This window comes from Scardinius erythrophthalmus (assembly GCF_964197995.2).
Source record: "Scardinius erythrophthalmus genome assembly, chromosome: 16".
In the NCBI taxonomy this organism is placed as follows: Eukaryota; Metazoa; Chordata; class Actinopteri; order Cypriniformes; family Leuciscidae; genus Scardinius; species Scardinius erythrophthalmus.
In genome coordinates, this window is record NC_138236.1 from 8,416,633 (window position 1) to 8,431,828 (window position 15,196).

At 36.0% G+C, this 15,196-nt stretch overlaps 1 protein-coding gene across 4 annotated transcripts; it reads right to left on the reverse strand.

Moving 5' to 3' along the window:
* Positions 1–647: 647 nt before the first annotated feature.
* fli1rs (Fli-1 proto-oncogene, ETS transcription factor-related sequence) lies at positions 648–14,627 on the reverse strand. 4 transcript variants are annotated; one of them, XM_081388976.1, is made up of 10 exons: positions 14,449–14,627; positions 7,494–7,699; positions 6,846–7,015; positions 4,584–4,787; positions 4,349–4,426; positions 2,941–3,009; positions 2,768–2,830; positions 2,634–2,681; positions 1,765–1,848; positions 648–1,625 (listed from the first exon to the last, which is right to left on the reverse strand). In XM_081388976.1, the coding sequence occupies exons 1-10, from the start codon at positions 14,464–14,466 to the stop codon at positions 1,102–1,104; spliced, it is 1,464 nt and encodes a 487-aa protein (XP_081245102.1). In that variant the 5' UTR covers positions 14,467–14,627; the 3' UTR covers positions 648–1,101. The 4 variants fall into 4 exon arrangements, with proteins under 4 accessions (XP_081245102.1, XP_081245104.1, XP_081245103.1 ...); XM_081388978.1 differs by lacking the exon at positions 14,449–14,627 and adding an exon at positions 14,196–14,314; XM_081388977.1 differs by lacking the exon at positions 1,765–1,848.
* Between the last annotated feature and the right edge of the window lie 569 nt (positions 14,628–15,196).

Here is a 15,196-nt window from a genome sequence, read left to right on the forward strand (position 1 = left end):
TATCTGTCATATTTAAAACAAAAAAACAAAATGTCTAGATTACAACACCCCCCCCCCCCCCCCCGCTGCATTTAATATAAACAACAGGGCAGGGTGAGTTCTTGCTGCTTGAAAGAAATTCTTATTCCATTATCTTGATGATGTGCCAGAAATTGCCAGTTCACCCTATTCAGTCACACAGTTTTGATCACATGTCCAGTATATGTTCAGCTTCCTGTTCTTAGCTGATTGGAGCAGAGCACATTTTACTGAAAGTCATGTTGTTCATAGAAATCTCAAATCGATTCCAATAGGACAAATCGAAGGGGACCAAACTACAAAGACATGCGGACAAAAATATGAATTAAGAATTCTTTCTCTTGTTTTACTAAATCATGACCACGTTGTACTAATTTGTTCCCTCCTTTTGATTTAACTAAAACAAGGGAACTAATAACCATGCATAAAAGCAAATAAAAAAATTTCTTAGGATGATTGTGTCTCTTAGTAGAGATGCTTTAGAGCAAAAGCCATTTTGAACATCATTATACAAATAAAATGAACTAACATTGAATGTTCTGAGCACACAAATATTGAAAGGGCTATTTTTTTAATGTAATGAATAGATGGGTAATGTCTACAATAATAAAATTCACAGATGCATTAAGTGAGCTACATGTTTTATTGGATTAAAATATAATGTTAAACATAGGGGCGTGACTTATTTGATTAAAAAAAATGTCTGTACAAAGGCACACTTGCATATAAAGGCATATTACATTTAAAACATAAGTGATGATTATGGTTTTTAGGGATGTCAGAGCAGTCTTTTATGAAACCTTATATGCCTTAAAGCCTTATATGAAACATGGAAAACATATTTACAATTTAGCCCCAAAGATGTACAGTTGTGTATGATTATGCATAAACTGTACAAAAAATGCCATGAGATGGAGAACTTGATACTTCGATATTGCTACAATGGTTTTTGGATTGGATAATGATCCCCGAAAAGTTGCCAGTTTGTTATTCTGTTATTCTCTGTTGTCTTCAGCATCTTAACGCGTCAGAAAGCAAACCAGTACGGAATACGAAAAGCCAGGGCTTTACGATTAGACCTTTTCAGTAATAAGAGTTCAAATGAGAGTGAGTGCTGGGATGTCGTGGCATGGGTGAGCTGGGATAGACAACCCCTGTTGCTGAGTTCCAGTAGGTGGTAGGAGGCCCAAAGAAATTCCCAGGGGAAACGGGCATAGGGGTTGAATGAGTGCCCATGAAGTTCATTTTTGGCTGGTGGCTGTGGTAGCTCTGCACATACGGCACTTCGGTCTGGTATTTGAGCACGCCTCCTTCTGGAGGATGGTTTTGGTGGGATTGGGAGATGCCCTGGAAATCGAATTTGTATGCATAACGCTTGCCGTGCACCTTGGTCATGATGTTCTTGTCATAGTAGTAGCGGAGGGCACGGCTGAGCTTGTCATAGTTCATGTTAGGCTTGCTTTTTCGCTCCCCCCAGCGCTTGGCCACCTCATCTGGGTCGGTCATCTTGAATTCTCCGTTCGTGCCCTCCCAGGTGATGATGGTAGAATTGTTGCTGTCAGACAGCAGCTCCAACAAGAACTGCCACAGCTGGATCTGACCAGAGCCTGCGTGAAAATAAAGAGTGTCAGAGATCTTTAGCAGAGGACTGAAGGCCCTTTTAAGGCAGCTTTTATTTTCTCTCCAAATGTGACCTTTTTAGTATGTTGTACACAGAAACAGAATGTGGGTTGGTCAGACACCTACCCACAGTCCTGTCAGTGCTGGTGACGGGCAGGTTGTTAGAATTTTGTTTGGTCGTTCGGATCTTGTTGTGGAATGGTTTCGTTTCTGTGTGAAGAAGGTCGGGCAAACAGAGTCATACTGATCATGATGTGCTTGGTTTGTAAATTATTGTTTATTTATTTTTAGGCCTTCAGGTCTTAACATTAAAAAAAATCTAAATATACACTATGTTCAAAGGTTTGGGGTTGGGAAAATGTTTTTTTTTTTAAAGTTTATGCATTTATTTGATCAAAAATACAATAATATTTTTTTTACTGTTTTCTATTGTAATGTTTTTTTAATATATTTATTACTGTGATGGAAAAGCTGAATTTTCAGTGTCTTATGATCCTTCAGAAATCTGTCTTAAATGCTGAATTGGTGTTCAAAAAATATTTCTTATCAGTGTTGAAAACAGTTGTGCTGCTTAATGTTTTTCAGGATTCTTTGATGTATAGAAAGTATAGAAATATTTTTTTTGTAACCATGCGAGTCTTAATTGTCACTTTTGATCAATTTAGTGTGTCCTTGCTGAATAAAAGTACTAATTTCTATCCCAAAAACAATCCGTTTGAACAATCCTGATTAATTTCTTAAATTATTAAAAAAATATAATGTGTATAATTTTATTTTATTGTCTTAGATATGTTAAATTTGTTCAGGTTATATTAACATCAGGGATATTCAGTTATTTAATTGATGTAAGAACTGAACCCAAGTATATAGTCTCATCTCAGTTATTTAATTATGAAAGGGCATAACTGTGCATCAAAAGATTTCATACTCTAAAAAGGCCACATTTGTTGTTCATTTGACAGTAACACATTTACAATTTCATGATTATTTCTTACCTGGATTTGCAAGACGGCTGCTAATGGGACCTAATGCTTGGTAGGGGTCTGCAAAGATGGAAAATATACAATACTATATTAGATATTTCAAGGTGTAGTGTGTAACAAAAAGATGATTAAAAGAAGTTGTCGACCTTGTGGAAGTCTTGGTGGAGGCTCTGAAATTCTGGTGTTGTGCTGATGTTCGATTGGAGAACCTGTGATTGTAAAAGGTGAGTTTTTTTTTATGTGGTTATGGTGAACGATTCCATATTTGTATAACATTTTTTAACGTCATGATGTTTTTGTGATCGCAGAGCGACCGTACCTTTTGGGACAGCTGGCAAGGCGCTTGAGGACCAACTGTTCCTTCTGCCGATCTCCTCAAAGCTGTTTTCTGTGTGGAGGCAAAGTCAGATAGGAGCAGTTAACAAAAGGGAGATTTTACAGGAAAGGATGACTTTAAAGAGTAAGGAGAATGGCAGCCACAGAAGGAAGGAAGTCCTGCATTAAAGATCCCTAAGGAGAGACACAGGGCAGAACAAAGCCAGGAGCAAAACGGTAAGAAGGCCTGAAGATGGCACACAATTCCTCAGTGGATTGTCCTTTTGTTCTAACTGATTCTCTTTGCCACAGAATAGTCAATTGTGTGCTAACCTGAGCTCTACACCCCTTACTTCCTGTCATGATGCAGCTGTTTCCTGTCTGAAAACGCAACGATTCAAAAACCTTGCAACACATGGGACAAAATTCATTGAAGAAACACACCACAGTCCTTAGCACCTCTCTATATTCGATCTTAGTCAATGGAATTATTTCAGAACAATAACTTCAATAAATCTTACCACCAGAGGCTATGCTTTACAGTATTTTTAGCTTATTTTGTTTAGGACTGTTTTTAGGAGTGTAAAACTAAAGTAACCATGTGACCAATGCTTCCTTGCTGAGCAAAAACATTCTTTATACCAGACCTGTACACACAAACAGACCTGTAGACCTGTATGGTCTATCTATACCAGACCATACAGAGTATGCACACACAAAAAGTGGTTACATCATGCAGTTCTAACTTTTAACTTTAATGTGCTATTTCTATTTGATTTGACCCTTGATGTAACTTGGTGATATTAAATAATATTTTTTTGAAAACAAGCAGTTAATTCAGAATGCACTAGATGAAGCACATTTACCAAGAGAAAAAAATAATTAAAACAATCTTTAAATGCTTCAATTTGTTTGAATACTATAGTATATTATTAAATTATAAGGAAAACAAACTAAAGCATTTACACCGATCTAATAGCAAAAAACAAAAACATGAACATGATTTCTTTTAGCTCACTCATACGCACTCATATTCTCTTTCTATGAAACCTGTTAACCACATTCACCGGTTCTAACTCTAAAGCGACACAAACTATAGCGGCTGACCAGAGCACTGCAATTATTTCTCGTTTAGATTACAATCATGGATTTCCCCACACACTTCGTGTCAGTCCTCTGCGCAGCATATATATATATATATATATATATATATATATATATATATATATATTCACTGGAAAGAGTCATCATTACAGTTCCTGAAAATATCTCATTTTGTTGCATTAATATAAAATATTGTGTATGTTTATACAGAGGCTCCAAGTTCAGTCCATTCAATCAGCATTTGCTAACAGAAGTATATAAAACATATTTTATCCTCAAAAAAAAAATGTCAAAGAAGTTTGACTTACCAGCTTTCACCTGTAGTCTTGGCTGTGGTTGTGTATTGGTTGGGGTTGGGGTTGTTGGGTAGGAAAAAGTGGGACTACCTGAGTGAACAGTAGTAAAGAAAAAAAGCTTTCAATCTACTGTGTATATATAAACAGTTATTTCCTGAATGATAAAAGTCGTTTCCTGATGTTTTGTTGACCGAATCAACAAATGGTAATGGATTATTCATATGGAATTATGGGAGAAGTTCCTTACTCTCCCGGAGGTAGTTTAGATGGGAAAGCAGGATGTCTGTATTGTATGCGGAAGTGAGACGCATCATGTCCTCTTTGCTCATTTTGCAGAGTGCTTTTCCATCCAGGGTATGGAAGAGGGACACGTCCACATCGGAGAGGCCGTATTCCTTTATCGCCCAGTCTACCCACTGCCGCACATGGTCTTGTGTCCATACTTCTGGGTCTAAAGCAGGACAGAAGCAAGAATAAAATGAGGAACAAGTGCTTCAGCTGTGGCTGGACTGATCAGACTCAAGAGTTCAAACCTGAGGTAAAAGAAGAGTCAATGCACTCTTTGTTATTGTTCTCACTAAGATAGTACTGATGTTTTTTGTACTTAACTTAAGGGGTTTGTAATGTTATAAGCCAAGGGATCACGGTCGTGGCTCAGTTAGCCCCTGCTGGTAAATGCCATAACTACATCATCTGGCTCAAAAAGCATCTCCACTGTATTCTGATTCAATTATTTATTGTATATTATTATATGATATTTTCTTCTACTTTATTTCTTTATTTTACTTTTTAAGGGTTTTTTTTTAGCCATTGTCTGGAGCAGCTGCCATTGAGATGAATGGGAATGCTAACGGATATCTCTCTCCAAGTATTATAGACCTCCTGTTATAAACCACCATGCTCTCTTATTTGTCCTTGAAATATGACGTCATATCCGAGTATTATGAGCATTATAATTGTTTGGTCTGGGTGACTCATGAGGAGGTATCTCATAACACTCACTGTCGCACAATGCATGGAGCGACTCCACCGTTCTGTCCTTTTAATAATGTTACAGCGACCTTAAAACACCTCCCTGAAGATAGCTCAGCATCCTAATTGGTTTGTGAGTAAAGAGTGATTATCACTGTTGGAATCTATGCAATCATTTGTAGTTTAGTCTGTTGGGTTATAGGGATCTAGTAGAAGGAAAGGCATCAGTGTGTTTTTCTTTCTTTTGTAACAGGAGGGGAAAAAACACTGATACCCTTGTTACAAACCTGCCTTTTTCCCACAAAGCACAAGTTCCTAAGTGATGCAAGAGCCTGTGGTCACTGCATAATTACCACATATCTTTGTTTAGACATCTATACATCCTCTAGTTTTAGAAATCGGTCAACTCCAGACTAAATCTGTCTAGAGCATAAAAATTCTCAAAAAACTAGTGTTAGAGAATTATTTGTATTCTATTAAAGTATTTATTGATATCGTGAATTAGCTTTTATTTGTACATTTTAATTTCAATTTAAGTTTACTTTAGTGATTTTTTTATCTAATATTGCTGTTTTATATTATTTTAGCTTAATTTCATTTACCAAATATGGTTTGTAATGTTTTAGCTAACAACAACAGTCGACATGAAGTCAAAACTGAAAAATGCTAAATCGATTTACCTAATACCCGTTCCTAAGTAGGTGCATGGTATCTCAAAAGGAGAAAAAAGTTTTTCTTTGTAATCTTTCATAAAATTATATCTGAACTTTTTATCAAAATAACCAAATTACCAAGCTTACAGAGTCCTACTACATGATACAAACAGTTCCTTATAGATACAATCAAATTCTGACTCTCTTTTATATACATATATATATATATATATATATATATATATATATATATATTTCCTTTTCACTCTTACATTCACTACCATTCAAAAGTTTTGGGGTTGGTATGAATTTTAATGTTTTTGAAAGAATTCTCTCACCAAGGCTGCATTTATTTGATGGAAAATACAGTAAAAACAGTAATATTGTGAAATGTTTTTGCAATTTAAAGTAACTATTCTAATCTGAGTATATTTTAAAATAGAATGTATTCCTGTAAAGCAATGCTGAATTTTCAGCATCACTACGCCAGTCTTCAGTGTCACATGATCTTCAGAAATCATTCTAATATGCTGATTATTTGAAACATTTCTTATCATCAATGTTGAAAACAGTTGTGCTGCTTAATGTTTGTGGAAAATGTGATTTATTTTCAGTTTATGGTTCTTTTAATGAATACAAAGTTCAAAAAGAACAGCATTTATTTTAAATGGAAATCTTTTTTTTTTATTAGAAATGTCTTTACTGTCACTTATGATCAAATTAATGCATCCTTGCTGAATATAAGTATAATAATAACTTAGTATATGTAGTGCATGTCTCATTACAGAAGTAAAAAGGCTTGTGAATGCCTTTTCATGAATACAGTCAGACACAGCTTCCTGTCTGAACAACATTTACTCTTATGTGGAAACTACAGATCTTACCTGCTGGTACAATCACCCTCTTCTCCTCTGTGACGCTGCTGGGTGGGGTGGCATTCTGTGGGCTACTCCGTGGCTCTGGATAAGAGGCCTGGTAGGCCAGTGGTCCCCCATCACTGTTACTCATGTGTCGGGTCCTTTTAGTCACACTGCAGTCCACTGGGGATTCACGGCTATGGCGTGGAATGAAGAAAATATGAAATGGCTCAATCCAAATGTTTTTGTTTTAAATGCGCACAGTTATGACGTTAAAGGAACAGTTTAAATATGTCCCCTGAAAATGCTTTATGACAGGTTTTGACATTAGTGATGCTGAATGGCACTGGTTTCTCGCTTGTAACGTGTCAAGCAACATGGCGGGTTTAAATCTAAAAAAAGTGTGAATATGCAATACGTCTTAATTCAAATGGCACCTATGACCCACATGGACTACTTTATGGTGCATGACAGCATGTGTGTCTGTTGTCATTGTGTGGAAAAGAGCAGCTTGGACATTCTGTTTATCTTCTCATTTTGTCCCCATAAGAATGCAAGCCATATAGATTTGGAATGACATGAAGGGGAGTAAATTATGGCAGAATTAATTTTTTGAGGGAATGAGCCCTTTAAGTGGAGACTCTGGTATTCTGACATCCGTGTTTGGTTCCCCACCTGGTACCGTTGATGTGTTCTGCTCTCTTGGCAGGGTTTTGTGTGGCTGATCCGGTCCAGTCTGGCTCAGTCGGTTCTAGGCTTTCTTCAGAACCCTGTCTGAACACTGTAGGCGAGGTGATCTCTCCCTTCATGTGCATGGCCTGGGGACCGCTGAACGGCGACTCGAATATGGACTGGTCTTCACTCACCACCGACAGAGCTTCCTGTGATGTATACAATACACAATGGTTATGTAAACGAAAACCAAATTTGTCCAACCACTTGATTTAGGTGAATAACAAATCAGGATAGAAATAACTGTATATCATTTAGTCAGTAATTCAAGAACACGGATGTTACGGGTTTCCGCTGCTATCGCTATGCTGTGACTTTAATCAGTGACTGATGTCGTAAGAATTAATTTGTCGTAAGAATTTAATTAATTACCTTCAAGTCTTTTGACTGAAAGAGATACCACCTAAAACATTTTTAATTTGGCGCTAAAATGACTTATGACCTCTTAATGTTCAGCAATGGGATATTCATTTTGAAACTTAAAAATAGCAGTTTATCGGAATAGTTTAGGGCGTTTTTCGACTTCCAGGTAGATATGACTTGGCACTAGAGTCAAATTAGTTGTGAGTCAAATTAGAAATTGCGACATCTGTGCCTTTATTTCCTGTGTTTAATGTTGGTAGTCTGCACTGAATAGCTCTGGTATAGGTGCGTCTGTTTGAAACTTCAAAAAGACGTTTTAAACATTCAAATGTATGTAAGTGTTTGTGTGTGAATAAATGTTTGTGTTATAGATGAATTCAGGCAGCTTGTTTAGAAGGCTTTAGTATTGTCTTTAGGGCTGACATACGTCAGCACTGAGCTTTTTCGGTGGCTCACAGGAAATCTGGCCCCCATGTGCAGTGAAACCTTTTGGCATGGGGCATGAGATAGGAAACAGAGGAGTGGTAGAAATGTGGGTCATTTAAAGCTGAAAAACAAATTTGTTCTGAATGCTGAGAGGTTGAGGGTCACCAAACAGGGAGGAGACAGCATTGTAGAGTGCTTTCACCTGACCTAAGTATTGCAAACTTGCTGTGAGAAGCTGTTTCGGTGTTCAGTTTCATAAAGTGATTGTGATGGCATCGTTTACCTATAAATTGCTTTTTGGTCAAATGTTACATTATGCATATGATGTTATATTATCTATGCGGTCCCAACCAACACCATCTTCGGTTGTTTGGTCATGTTGTCAAATCAGAAATGGATTGAGGATCCCGGAATTTGAACTGAAGCAGGCAGCAAACAGGATGAAGAATTGCACTTCAAATTTGAATGTTAGGAAGTAGAATTACAATTCATAAGATGCATTGACACAACTTTGAATGTTGGCTTGACCGTGCCTTGTTTGAAAGTTTTGAAAAAAGTTTAAAAGCCCTTGAAGGTTTCTAGGCTTTACAGACATAACAAACGGTGGATGGATGGATGGATTGATTGATTTGTGGCAGCAAGCCAAGAAGTCTCAGTCAGTATTACTGGTTTCTCTACTAATCCACTAATGAAAACTAATGTTATAGTCCACTATGAAAATACTGCGACAAATCTTGCTCTTTTTCCAATTCAGTTATTGATCTAGATGTGAATAGCACAAGCATTATGTGATCTCTGCTCTAGTAGAGAAGTGAAAGCAAGCTCAAAACAAGGCCAAGCCGAGAGCTGAAACTGTTTTCACAGCCTAGTCTGTGTGCATTTGCTAGTGTCAGTCTTGTGAACAACAACGAACAAAGTCCACAGATGATGCTAAACTTGCTGCTGATCGGAGTAGGAGAGGCGACATGCACTAAGCAGCCTCTCTTGCATTGTCCAACACCATTTCAAAATTCACTTGGGGTAGATTTAAAACGGTTCATTTGGATCACTATACAAATGCAAACAGCATGGAGAAAATGTGCTAGTTGGATAACTGATGTATTCAGTTCATTCTACATCTTAAAACACAATTGAAACCAGGCCACTTTTACTGCCAGCTTTAATTAAGCTGATATTTAATTTTGCAGTTAAAATTATTCTGCACCTTTTAAACCACAACCACATACATAGTACTGCTCTCTGTCCTCCAAAGTGATGAACATAAACATACTCTACCCTGGCCACCAATGCCACAACTGACTTCCTGTTCAATGAGTTTCATATCAGTCTCTGTTGCTGAGAAACCTAATGAAATATTTTTGCAAACATAAACTGCATGCTGTGTGCAAAATGTCGAAGTCAAGGTCAGGGAGATTAATGTGCATCTCGCATCAAAAACAAAGTGTGATGCACATAAACCGTCATGCCATTGTTGTGCTGTCCTTGGAGCTGCTGGGTGCCTGTGGCATGCATGCAATGTTTTCAAGTCAATTGCAACAGACCTCCATTTGGTCTTGTGAAAGAAATTCTCATTTTGTCACAACAAAGCTTGTGGTAGAGCTACGCTGCATGGAGAAATGCACAGTGCTTTTAGGTTTTGGAGGTTTTGCACAGAAACTAATTGCACAGTAAATCACCATCAAGAGGGTGGAACATTGCAAACAGATTTACTAGATTACTGCCAGTTAACAGAAATTAGACTCATTTTTTCAAAGCTGTATCTATATATGTAATCTGATGCATGCTACATAAAGAACCTAAGAGCACTGCGGTCAATCTTTAGTAATGGAAGGTTATGAAATGTCCCTTTCCTAACAATGGGACTTCTTAAGGTTGATGTGTATATTTCTTTCTCTATCACGAACAAGACTGTTGGCATAATCTTACTCTAGCTGGTTTGTTGTGGTAATTTGTTAGAATCGAAAATACAGATAAGGTGTACACATCCAAAATCCAAATTGGGCTCAGGTGCAGGACAAAAAGATAACGATAAATAAACAAAAAAAAGTGTGCACTGGAATTGCAGCTCCAATTAATTTTTTTGCCAAACAGCGCAACGATTTGACCAGACAGGGCTTTGTCAGACAAAATGTTGGTAGTCTAAACGTTGTCAAAACGTATAATTTGTTGGTTTGAAGTATCAGGGTGAAAATCACAGTAAATTGCAGAAGTCAGACATGCAAAAAAATGTCCCAGGTTACACTATTTGACCCCATGTACTCACAAAAAGTGCACTGTATACCATAGTCATGCATGACAATTATCTGAATTATTATGATTCATTCTCATCATTTTAAATATAAATGAGTATGCAGTTCCTTAACTGCCTGTTGTAATATGATTTATGCATTAAAAATATTTAACCCTATCTGGTGCTGCTCGTGTGGTGGTCAAAAATGACAAAATGGTTGTTTTTATTCAATGAAATTAATGTACTATATTTTAGTTTGATAATGTTTATTTAATATTTAGGATTTTGTGGTGCCAAATTATATTTCTGGAATAGCTATTTATTACAAGTTAACAATTTTTTGAGCATAGACCTGAAAATAAAATGTCCAACTTAAACTGTAATAAATCTTAAATGCTTTGGAGCACATACTCAAGTTTGGTCTATTTTTTTTAAGGAGACACTTGGCAGATTATTGCTGAAGTGATAAACGTTATAGAAGTTTGTCTATTATTATGAAAACTGCAGAAAAATGCTTGAAATGGATATTTTCCAAACATATTTTACTCTAAAACTGTGAGAAACTCAAAGCCATAAATGTAAACTAGTTGTTCCAAATTTGAACTTCAGAAAATGAGCTTTTAGTAAGATTTTGTTTGGGCGCAGTACCAAATGTTTCCACTAGATAAAATCCGTCTCCCATTCATTTCCAGCAATACAATTGTGATTTTTTTTTTTTTTTTTTTTTTAGGACCATTAAACATTTTCGAATCACGTCCATGATTTTTTTTTTTTTTTTTTTTTTTTTTTTCATGAATTACCATGTTCACTTAGCAAGTGCCAAAACCTTTACCAAGTTTCGTACCATTCTGATAAATTAAAAAACAAATCTAAAAAAACAAAACTTAAAACATTTAGTAAAAAATAACAGAACAGCACCAGAGGGTTAATGATGTCTATTTTGGCTATTTGCCACGTGAACCCAATAAATAACTAAAAATAAAAAATAAATTAAAAATGTATGTATTATTAGGGAAGATCCCAGTTGTTTGGAAAAGGGTTACTAAATTTTTTATAAAAATAACTTACAGAAAGATATTTCGAAGTGTTAGTTGATATATCAATGTTGATTCAGAACAAATAGATATAGGAACTATTTATGTTTTAATTAATATTTGGAAGACTTGATCAATTTTGTTCAGCTGGTGGCATAATTTATCAGTGTTAGTAGGCTATACAAACTAAGAAAGATTAAACCTTCATTAAGGTACCCAAATATAAATACATGCATTTAAAACTAGAAGTAGGCCTATGTGATAGAAATGAGAACTGGAAGATCAAATTATAGTACATTTTATCATAAAAATGTAAATAATACTGCCATGTGTTAAGTGATGTTAGTTTGGTTTAAAACACCCATTTTTATCATTTCTGTTTGTCGTTTCTTCTATTGCCTTTAACATTGTGCTAACCAACCCCACAATAATGGGGTTTTATTTAATCTGGGTGATCATGCTGCCTGTTTCACCAGAGATCTTTAACAAAGAATGAAGAATGTGCCAACAAACCCTGGTCTCACCCACCACATTTTCAATTTTCGTTTTCTGTAGCCTAGTGTTTGCATCTTATTTGACTGACTGACTTACACTGCAGTCAGTCAGTACAATCTACGAAACCGGGTACAGCTTTGATGCTTAACAGCGGGGACCCTCACGACTGAGGGAACAAATCGTTTTATTTGTTTCGTTTGGTCGTTTAGTTACTGACATAATGGCTACATTATTAGTTAAGTCTGCTATTCGTGTGAGGATTTCTCAATTTAGTAAAACATAATTTACAAATAATAATGATAGTCTATATAAATGACTAAAATATTAACATTATCATATTAAAATAAATAGTAATACCACTAGGCTACTACTAATAATGCAAATTATTTGTTATAATAGCTACAATTTATAAAAGTTGGGTTATCATTTATAGTTTGATATAACAGATATTTTATAGATATTTTAAGAGCTGTAAGTGTCTGATGCACGCGAATTCAAATGTGCTCATGGATCATAATCTATAGCGAGAACTTTAACAGTTATGTTAGTCATGTTCATTTTGCGAGAGTGAAAGAAAGCAGAAGTTGACGTTAAGGCATGCTGATTTTGCAAAGAGACACGCAGCTGCGCTCTGAGCTGCAAAAACACTTTTGTGGTTTTCACAAGTTTTAATCAGCAGCATCTTGCAAGTAAAGATGGGGCGATTTTCTGAGGAGAGCCTGCTTTACTAGACCGCCACAGCGCGTGGAGACGAAACACGTTCGATTTTGCTTCAGTTTATTGTCCGGATAATTGAATTGAAATGTGGAACAATGCATTGGCATCGCACATCTATCGAATCAATTTTGTTTTTCTCAGTCTTTGTTGCCTTTTTTCGAATAGAGACTCCGGAAGTGTGTGCGGAAAGTCTGAGGTTTGAGACAGGAAGCCTGCTGAGTTCTGATAACGACACCTGACAAGCGCCCAGCACTTTGCTATAAATTATTCCTTAAAGAACTAAATCAGGCATGGAATAGCCTGCAAACACGTAACGTTGGAATTGTTGCAATACCTCTCTGCTCTGTTACAAAGGGGATGTGTATCATTGCGTAAAGTCGACAAGCTGAATCAACACTAATTTTCGCAAACAGAATTAACAATAAAAAAACAACTCTGATGACTGACTTTCAAATGCGTTACATTAAAGTTATTCGCCAAATCGAACAAACTGAGACGTTAAATTTACTGACTAAATTGCGTTTACAAGACATCAATTTAAAACGAAATATATATATAAAAAAAATTATTAAACTTACAAAATCATTTAAAATAATCAGGAAACAACTATCAAACAATAACTTAAATTGTTTTAGGTTAGTAACTATTTCAGTATTTTAAAATGAATTTCAATACGGATGATAATGCCTGCATGGGATTTTAGCGATGTTTGTGGCATTTTATGATTATTATTTTTTTTTTTTTATCTTTATGAATGTACAAGTGTATTTAAGATTTTCTAAAATAACAACTAGCCTTCACCAAGCGTGTGGAAGGTTGGTTCGTGTTCTAAACTTCACAACATTATGCAGCTATACTCGATAGTTTTCATAACGAATAAAACACTTAGCCAAGTAATATATTAATAATAACATCCGCTGTTGCTTGCCACCATTTTCTGCATACTGTTATCATCCCAATAAAATCCAAATAAATTCGGTTAGTTTATCACAGTTATTACGCATTCATATATTGTTCTAGTCGACGTGTCATTAATAATTTAACGAGCTGAAAGTATACATAATAACAATATCAGACGCTATTAGATTCAAGTTCTAGATTGGTGATTTTTAAAGTAGCCTATCCACAGAATACCTTGTTGTTGGCGCCATAAAGCCACCTGCCTCGAGAGCGCCCCGCCATAATTGTGCCATATGTGAAATTCAGTATATTGTTTTCCAGTTGGCATTTTCTTGAGTTATCGTTGTTCTTTGGTAATTGAAAAAGAAGTTAGCTACGTGTAACTAACCGTCTTGGAAAGATCATTAAATATGCCATTGTGCATACTAGTGCGTAACTGTTTAAAAATAAAAACAAATGGAATAACAAATTTGTGCATACCCTCTCTCGCGCGCGCTCTGGACACCATTTCGCTTTTTATCTGAGTCTAAATGTTGTAGCGGTTTCTTGTGTTATTAAAGAGCCGACATTCAACCACGAACGGGAAGGAAGAGGAAATTTTGTACAAGAAGGAAAGAGTGGGGACCTGCATCACCGCCTTGCCTCTCTCACCAGTAGTCGCGCTAACCGTGTGGGTGGTTGCGCACTCGCTACTCATTTTCAGAACAGACAATAAACCAGATCAAACGCCTACCTTAATAGTACAGTCCATTGCAGATTTCGGTGGAGTTCATGAAGAAAATACTTTGGTAAACTTAAGCTATATAAACCTAGGTACTTTGATAACCCAGCTGAAACGCATCGACTTGTGTGCACAGGCGCATTTAGTCATCGGCGCAAACCATACTATTTTCGCTTAGACCATAACCGGATGGCAACGGTTTTTTTTTCTTTTTGAGCTCTCCTTTCTAAAATTGGGAAGTGAAGTCACACAAAAGCATCTAGCTCTGTTCCTTATTGGTGAACTCTTATTGCACCAACTCCTCAGAATATTTGTTAAACCAAAACGCCCTATTTAAAGTTCACTGATTATAATGAGATTTTAAAATCAGTTACAAAGTTTGTTCATTTATTTATTTACTTTTTAATCATATCATTTTTTGCCATCTTCATATTAAACGAAGAATGGCAGCTTTAAAGTTGATTTTAAAGGCTATGTGTAAATTGTATAAGCATTTTTTACTAAATCTTTGTTTTTATATACCACTTATGGTTCCATGAAGAACCTTTAACATCTTTGGAAATTTCCATTCCACAAAAGGTTCTTCATTGTGGAAAAAAGTTCTTTCACTTTATTTCACTTTTTTTGTAAGCAGCGATGCCATAGGACCATAGGTTCCCAAAGAACCAGTGAACAGTTCTTTAAAATAGCCTTTTTTTCTAGGTATGACAAACATTTTAATGATCTAAAGAACGTTTTTCCACTATAAAGAACATTTTGT

Coding starts and splice junctions, on each gene's coding strand:
- fli1rs (XM_081388976.1), bottom strand. Junction 4,788..6,845: donor GAGGGTGATTGTACCAGCAG/GTAAGATCTGTA, acceptor GTCCTGCTTTAG/ACCCAGAAGTATGGACACAA. Junction 4,427..4,583: donor TCTAAACTACCTCCGGGAGA/GTAAGGAACTTC, acceptor CTGTTCACTCAG/GTAGTCCCACTTTTTCCTAC.